Genomic DNA, 9330 nt, shown 5'->3' with positions numbered 1-9330 from the left:
AATTTTGTACTTTCTTTTGTACCCTTGATTGGTATAGTGAAATTGCTCCTCTCCGATTGTGGACGTAGGTCACCTATATATATATATATATATATATATATTTTGGAATTAAAAATGATTGAGTCGTAGGAAAATAATTCATTTAGAGAAGAAACTGTTTAGTGTGAATACTAGAGTGCCCTCTCTTGTCTTGACGTTATGTGAATTTGTTTAATTATTCTAGTAGAAAGTTCTTTGATTCCGTACTGAATTTTTCATACGAAAATAATCCAGTTGTATTTTTCACATGAAAAAAAAATAGTAGTCACAATATATATATATATATATATATATATATGTGTGTGTGTGTAATTTCTTTTACCTATTTACACAGTTGAATTTTCCAGGAAAAGAGTCAAAACTCGAGACCTGACTACTATATTTTTTTCATGTGGAAAATACAACTGGATTATTTTCGTATGAAAAATTCAGTACGGAATCAAAGAACTTTCTACTAGAATAATTAAACAAATTCACATAACGTCAAGACAAGAGAGGGCACTCTAGTATTCACACTAAACAGTTTCTTCTCTAAATGAATTATTTTCCTACGACTCAATCATTTTTAATTCCAAAATGTTCCTCCCAACATGGAAACATAGATAAATTTTGACTTTGTTGAAATCTTAGCCGTGTTTCCAACCAACAATATATATGATGTACTATAATCCTTTTCCAAACGATAGCAAAGTCACTGGTTTATATGATGACTAGAACAACCAAATAATATTCAACATGTGTTGTTATGTATGATTATGGATTGATAGAAATAAGTTACATAATTAGACTTTAGTTACACTTAATTACACGTGTTATTCAATAATTTTATTACTTAAACAAGTGTATTTCATGCGCCGGTTCGTATGAACACATGTATATTTAAGACAAACTTTTATCGAGTAGTAGAATTGTTTATCTGATCACTAGCTAAGTTAAGTATCTGACTTATAAATTAAAACGTCCCAAGTTTAAAGGACTATCCTTGTATTTGACCTTATATTAAAAGTAAATGAAACCGGAAAAAATCTAAAAAGGAGAAGATAACTCAGTAGGCAATTGTTATTGGAATAATAGGAAATCCATGACATTGTGATAGGACATGTCTAGAATAGTAAGGTCAAATTTGAGAGTGTTCTTATTTCATTTTTCCAAAAGGACATTTAAATATAACTTTACTACCAATCAATGTTTTATAATTAAAATATTTAAGAAGTGTTTGAAAAATATAAGTCAAAATATTGGACTTTTACATATAATAATAGTGTAATATAAAAAAGTGACAGAAATATTATTGTTTTAACCGAAACAAACAATAATTATCTGATGGAAAATTTCTATTAATAAAAGACATTTTTCCGACATGAATTATATGTAGTACCAAGTTGGAGGTAAAGTAACCTAACTTTTGCTCTTATATAATGTTTTCATGCACAAAAAAGTGATTGATTGGCACCAAAAAATAAGGCAATATAAGAGATTTTTGAAAAAAAAAAAAAAAAAAACAGAGAAGAGAGACAGAGACAAAGTTCCCTAATTAAATGAAGCTTGTTTAATTTGTCCATCTTTTAATATAAACTTCATTTTGGTGTCTTTTTCTTCTTCTCATCAATGCGGATGAAACGTTAATTTATTAAATTAAAAAAACGTTAATTTGTCCCTCACACCTACAGACGAAATAAATCGCCATAAATGCCACATTATATGTAACAGCTCCTCAATTGGCTCGAGTTTTGAATTTATTTTAAATTTTTTATTTAATATGTATAAATAATTTATTCAGAATATAATAAGTAAATTATCTTTTCTTTGCAGCAATTATGACTTGTGTTATCAGTTGTCGGAAATTCTCACAAGGCGATTGAACTCCCTTTTCCCACAGCTTACTAATCCTCTAGATGCAGAGACTGAATTTACATTACGTAAAACTCTTTATGTTCTTTTATGATGAAAAATGTGCTCTTTTCAACACTATATAGGCTACTACTTGGATTTTAGGAGGATTTTAAGCGGTAGCAAAGTCAGATATTTCGCGAAGGGTATTCAAAATTTAATATACACATAAAAAATATTTTTTGATCTACATATACAATATAAGTTTCTATACATATACTTTTTCGACGAAGGGTGTTCGATTGACCACCCTTCAATGCATGTGGCTACGCCACAGAAGTCTTTAAACTATAGTCCTCCTCCTAAAGCTATAGAGGGTATTTGGATTGGCTTAAAAGCTGGTCAAACCAGCTTAAAAATACTTTTGGGCTTATTTGAATGTTTGGATAGACCATAAAATTGCTTTTAAGCCAAATGCTTTTAAGCTGAAATACTCAAAACAAGCTAAAAGCAATAAGTTGTGGTTGACCAACTTATTAGTTTTTGGCTTAAAAGCTTAGTATGTTTGACCAAATAATTTACCCTACTATCCCTTTCACTTTTTCTAAACCCCAAAACTACCCTTCCCTTACAAATTAAATCCTCGTGTCAGTTCTAATCACCATTTTTAATCTTGTCGTTGCTGCTGTCATTCTAAAAAATTTGTCAATTTCGTGAAGTTCTTAATGTGAAGCAAACAGTAATTTTTTAAATCAATGTTTGATACATTCCAATATTTTATAAATATTATTCTTTTAGCTTCTTTTTTGGTTCCATAACATTTAATTTTTTTGGTCGTTGAATCCTTCCTTTTTTTAATTGGTGTAACTATATTCTAAATCAAATCATTTGATGAGTTTATATGTTACCACAGAATTTGAAGTTATGAACGAAAAAATTACTTTTTGACAAATAATTAATTATTGCATGTTATTTAAATGAATAATTTATATTTAGGCAATCAGTTTAAATTGAAAATGAATTAAATTATAAATTATAAATTATTTGTATATGTGTCAACTTAGAATAAAATATTATCGTAATCGTCTTCATTATAATGTTAATAACTTTAAGGATATTTCAGTCATTTTAACAGAAAAAGTGCTTACCGGCACTTATTTACCAAACACTTCAATATTTTTTTTCCAGTTTCAGCACTTTTATCCAAACACGTAACTGCTTATTTATAAAACAAGTTTCTAACACTTAAAAAATACATGCTTTTAAACACTTATATTTAAAAGTATTTTTTTAAACCAATCCAAACGGGTTCATAGTCTATAGCAAATGAGTTATCGAGTTAATTGACATCCTTTGGGTGGCCCGACCCAATAATAAATTTTCAACAAATGGAATAAATCAAATTAGATAAAAGTGGCATATAATTCCAAGTTTGAGGCTCAAGAAATAAAGCAGACTTATATGAACCGACAACCCCGTCCCTCTTGGCCCAAACATGAGGAGGAAAGAAACTACACCCTGCTTGCTGTTGCTGATTATTTTTTTCATAAATTATTTGCCGCAGAATATTATTTTGTAAATTATTCCCATTTTGTTTGAATAGTTGTTATGTATTGTATCATATTGTATCGTTTTGATGTATATAATATTTGAATAGATTGTATTATTTGTTATTATTTTATGATATCATGCACCAATAATATAAAAAATAAACGTGTAATATTACAAAGAAAAAAGTAAGGTATGAGATAAAATTATTATATAAAAAGGTAAGGTAAATGATAAAATAGGATTATTTGATATTAAGGAAGGACAAGATAAAAAAAAAAAGTAACCACAACATTTTTTATCGTTACGTAATGACGAATTTAATAATACAATAAAATAAAATTTAAGTAACAATTAAAATAAATATTATTTAAAGTAACAATACAATATAACAATATCAAGTAGAAATAAATTCAAAGTTCTTGTGATTACCGTGTAATTAATAAGACATCTGTGACTATTTGACTTGACGACCATGGTCATTCGTCAAGTTCCCAATAAAACCAAGACAGGAAACTTATAACCGTAAACATTATTATTACCTCTTTGTTTTTTTTATTCACAAATAGCAATTTATACCACCTCTTCATTTTCTTTCTTCTATTTATTTGACCCTTTTTGGGTTCTTCCATTTCATCATTTTCTGCTCTTTTCTTTCCCTTGTCTCCCCTTTGTCCCTTTTACTTTATTCTCTTGTCTACCAATATCTCTCTGCCCTTCTTCTTATTCTTGTTGCTGTTGCAGAGAATAAATTCTGTTTTATTTTTCAGCTTAATTTCATGGCGGTTATGCCTGAAAACTCCACTTGTTTAGAACTCACCATTTCTATTCCTGGCTCTTCCTCTTCCTCATCTTTCCCTTCTTCTGGTAAGCAAAAAATATTGAAAGTTTTTCCTTTTTTTTATCAATTCACGAACATTTTTTTTCTATTTTCATCTCCCTAAGGTTTAGGGTTTCTTGCATGGTACTTTGTCTGATTACTGAAGTTTCTTTTTTTTCTTTTGCTGTTTTTTTAATTATTACTTCCTTAGTCTCAAAAAAATTATTTTAGTTTGATTTAATACAAAGTTTAATAAAGAATGAAAGACTTTTGAGATATATAGCCATAAATAAATCATAACATTTGTGTAGTTGTTAAATCTTTGAAACTTGTGATCTGAAACCTGTTATATCATTTGTGTGGCTATAAATCCTTCTTATTAAGAAAATATTTAAAGGTGTCAATATTTTTATAAACAATCCTTTTGAAATGGAGGGAGTATTTGTTTTCCCCAGTATATGAGTATTGGTTTGATTTTTATTGTTTTTAATTGATGAAGGTGAAGGGGGTGGTTATAATTTGATGAGAGAGCTGGATATAAATCAGGTGCCCTCAAGTGGAAATATAAATGAAGAAGAAATTAGCATTGAAGAAGAAGAAGAGAGCTGTAATATTAATGTAGTAAATGGTGGCCGTACAAGAAAGAAACTCCGTTTAACAAAAGAACAGTCTTTACTTCTTGAAGAAAGTTTCAGACAAAACCACACATTGAACCCTGTAAGAATATATATCATCATCTCCATTTCTTCTTTTGTTTTTTTTTCTTCCTTTTGTTGGGTGTTTAATCTCTTCAATTTAGTGTAGTTTTTAGAGTTTAGTTCTACAAATAAAAAGTATCTAGATGTTCAACGTCTATTTTTTGATCAATAACAAATAATATTTATCCAATATATAGTATAATTTTTCGACAAAAAGATGTTCAATTGATCACACGTATCTTCACCACTGTATGTAATCAGATCACTTGTAAAATAGTTATAAGTAAATTTCCGTGGTAAGCATTAACCACTAACCTAATAAAATTATATATACTGGTAATTTAAAATTATTTTTTATACAATTAGTTTATACAATTTAAATTCTTAGTATTGCTTTGTCCTTCAACTTCCTTCTTATTCATAGCTATCTATAATAATAATAATGGTAAATGCAGAAACAAAAGGAAGCATTGGCCATGCAATTAAAGCTTAAGCCAAGACAAGTGGAGGTTTGGTTTCAAAACCGTAGAGCAAGGTACGTTCTTAGATTGTCCACTTTTTCAGTAGGATATTTATTACTCTGAACTCCTCTCCTTTTTATCACTTAAACCAAAAATTTGGTCAAACTATTTGTCACTTAAAAAAATAAAATTAAAGGACTTTAATTTTGGTTTTCTAGTTCAGCCGTTACTATTCCTAGAAGATGTCATTAATTCATTCATGGTGTTGGTAGTTGAGATGAGATCATGGCAAGGAACATTAATTCCTTTTTCATCAATTTTATAGCTTACTAATTAATACCAATAATTTATTATAGAGCTCGTGACACAGAATAAGAACAAGTACTGGTATTAAAACCAGGATCAGATTCTATCCCATTGTTCTTCTTGCTGATCTTGCTTTCTGAAAATAGAAAGCGATAGTTCATTGTATAATGCTAACAGAAGGCAAATATCTGAAAACTTTTAAGAACTAAAGTAAACTAATTAAGGCCCACCTCCCAAAAGGTCATGGGGTTGTTCGGGGGAGGAGGTAGAATAGGAGCTACGAGTTCCGCCTAATCCAATAGCTTTGGTGTAAATTATGTATTTGTCTTAAGAAATACATTGATTACGGATTCACATAAACCCATTAAATTTTGCTTATATTTTGTATATATATATATATTAAAAACCTTACTAAATATTTATAAAATACTCTATTTGTTTGCGAACTCAATTATTGTATCAGTATTAATATTAATTTGAGGTTGTAGTAGAAATTAAAAAATTGAGTCTACCTCTGTAAAGGTGGAGTAGTTCAAAGGTCAATTAAATGCAGCTGCTAATAATGTTGGAAAATACGGGACAGACACGCAGGTAGCTATTTATTAAAGTCCATGAGTAGAATTCATGACTTTTTATGTTAAAGAGTAAAATAAGGTTCCAAAAGTCAGCATGTGTTATATACCATACGATCAACTACTATTCCCTCGAGTATATATATTTATTTATTTATGGCTAGTTTTATCATAAATTCAGAATACCGTTAAAGAAAAATAAAGTGAGGATGTGCATATATTTTTAAGTCATAATTCCAGATGCGCACGTAACACTAATATTACAATTGCTATATGGTGTAAAATCAATCTTCATGGATAGATATTGTCGGAATGTAACAAAAGCTCATAAGCATGTACGTACATTCGCTTCTCAATATTGGTTATAAAAAAAAAAGCTTATATGCACTCATAATTTAACAATTCTTTTCACTATCTAACTGTATTCCGATTATGGTAAGTTATGTACTGTATTTTTATGTTACCAAATCAAGATTATTATTGGCAATTTCATGTCCTAGTTGATATACCGTTAGGAAGTTAATTAAACTGTTATAAAACTTGGTGCTTGTATAGATATTCAGGAGCAGGAAACATAATTTTTAAGGAAATCAGTTAGTGGGAACAAACTCTAGAAAATTAGGGTCACAAAAGAGTTCAAAAATATTTTAAGGAAGAGGATTTTAATCAAAGGGTCATTATCTTCTCTTTAATCACCTAAAAGTCATGTTTGAAAAAAACTCAGCCTGGCAAGTTTAACTAAGCAACTTCAATATTGAGAAAATGGCAAATTTGATTATTTGTATGCCAATATATTAGATATCTCTGCTGATTTAATGCACCTGTTTTAGTCTCGGATTTTCTTCTGTTCTTTTTGAGATTTCCCTTTTAGAGCAGTAAGTAAGAGTAGTCGGTCAATTTGAGCATTTAATTAGTCAATTGTTAAGAAAATATAGCATTTAATTAGTCCAATATTCCGGGCCATGCATATAATATTGTGCCACAAAACAGTTTTGTAGATCAATTTTTTTCAGGTGTTAGCCATAATGTCTCTCATGCACGTGCATTTAAAGTTAGAATAAAGATTTGTTATTGCATTAATTCCTTTATAAATATCCAACAGTTTCTTCTTTTAAGACGTGCAAAAAGTGTAGTTACTCTATTACTACACTACTGTTCCTTAAGCAGCATCAACTACGTAATAACTTCCCAGGACCAGATCACTAGGAAAAAATGAGAAAAAAGTAGTTTCCTTTTTTTTGTGAATAAACATTGCAGTAGTCTAAGGTCTAATAACTCTACTACTTTTCTGAGAAACTGTGAATCCTTGAATTTAGAGAAAAGGTTCGCTTAAATCTTTAATAATGGTTCTATCAGGGCACGTGAATTCTAAAATAGGCTGGAAAATCATTCTGTTGATGTTTGGGAATTCTAGGCTGTTTTCTTACCCTAAAATGAACTATATATATGTTTCTATTAGAAAGTAAGATTCAAAGTCGGTATTTCTATATTTTTTATCTTTAGTTTTTATTTTGATAATTATGGTGTCCGGATCTATTACCTCTCACACTAGGTAATTCTGTCCACTAAGGCCAGACATATGGTAAGAAATCACCTAATATTTTTGTCGCACATACCCTTGGGGTACGGGGGGTCACCAACCCTAACTTCAAAAAGAGTGTATATATATATATATGTGTATGTATCTTAAATAACAAGTATATATTTTTATTGAACCCCTAAGCCTCAAAACTTAGGCAGTTGCATTAGTTGATTTGAGTGACACAACTTGACTTGTAGTGCACCACTTTTAACAGTGGTTGCCCCACTACTTTCAAATCTTGGGTCAGCCTCTAGCAACTGATTTTTGAACCTAAGACCTAATGATTCTCGATCTACTTCATTGACCACTAGACTATACCTTTAGGTGTAATCAATATTTTTATACTAACATGTTAGTAAGTTACAAAAATAAGTATGTTGATTAGTCATAAACTCATAGTATTTGCATTATTTGTCTTTATACAGGAGCAAGCTGAAGCAAACGGAGCTGGAATGTGAGTACTTAAAGAGATGGTTTGGATCATTGACCGAACAAAACCGAAGACTGAAAAAAGAAGTGCAGGAATTAAGAGCCACGAAAGTAGGCCCGCCAACAGTGTTATCACCACACAGCTGCCAGCCGCGCCCCGCACCCACCCTCACTATGTGCCCTCATTGCGAACGCGTTACTGCGACTATTATTAAAGACGAATCCAAAATTTAAAATTAGTGATTTCAGAATAGATATGATCCTTTTTTTAATATACATTTTATATTTTTTTTTTTTTGCATATATTTGTAGTATGATCTTATTATTATATTCAGAAACAATAGTTTAGTTGGGGAATTTATTGTGAAGAGGTAGATCGACCATGGTTGTGGACAAGGTTGGTCCTACAAATGGCACCATTAACCCTAACTTGTCTGCTAAAGTAACATAGCCATTTCTTCAGACCCGACATCCGTAGCTTGCTAGTCAGCTTCTTTCATAATTCTGTTGTAATGACTAATGACGATAATTTGATCATGTTGATATAGTGGCATGATAGCTTTATATATACATTGTACTGAAGTGAATATATTTGGCTAAATTTGGTGCTTCTCTGTTTACCACTTTGATAATCTAACGCTATAGCAAATATAAGGATTTGACTTGGGATAATTAAGTCTCTAATGATGGTTTCAAAAGAATAAATGCCCAACGAAAGAATAAAGATCTTTACATAAATAGGCAGCCGGATTTAGTATTTACTTTCTTAACTGTATGTATACATTATACATTGATTATACATATACTATTAATATATAAGCACTACCTTACTCACAATTTAGTATGAATATTATAGACATATAAGCTTGTTGAATTTTGACAAGATTAATGTGAACTAGTGTGAACATTTGAAGCCTCCTTTTAGGAAGAAATTGGTAGATGCATTTTTCATGTATTTACATTGCATGTTCACACTTAATATGATGTCATGCATGACATTATTAAGACCATTTCTCTTCTATAAATAACAAGGGTTTTGTTCATT

The 9330-nt window shown here is 29.9% G+C and overlaps 1 protein-coding gene across 1 annotated transcript; it reads left to right on the top strand.

The window, feature by feature from the left end:
* Window positions 1-4045: 4045 nt before the first annotated feature.
* Window positions 4046-8908, top strand: LOC104096023 (homeobox-leucine zipper protein HOX3-like). Its single transcript, XM_009602306.4, has 4 exons — window positions 4046-4284; window positions 4737-4954; window positions 5391-5470; window positions 8282-8908. The coding sequence occupies exons 1-4, from the start codon at window positions 4197-4199 to the stop codon at window positions 8517-8519; spliced, it is 624 nt and encodes a 207-aa protein (XP_009600601.1). The 5' UTR covers window positions 4046-4196; the 3' UTR covers window positions 8520-8908.
* Window positions 8909-9330: the final 422 nt, after the last annotated feature.

This window comes from Nicotiana tomentosiformis, chromosome 10, assembly GCF_000390325.3.
Source record: "Nicotiana tomentosiformis chromosome 10, ASM39032v3, whole genome shotgun sequence".
In the NCBI taxonomy this organism is placed as follows: domain Eukaryota; kingdom Viridiplantae; phylum Streptophyta; class Magnoliopsida; order Solanales; family Solanaceae; genus Nicotiana; species Nicotiana tomentosiformis.
The sequence above is the reverse complement of the archived record's forward strand: the minus strand, read 5'-3'. Positions and strand labels throughout refer to the sequence as shown.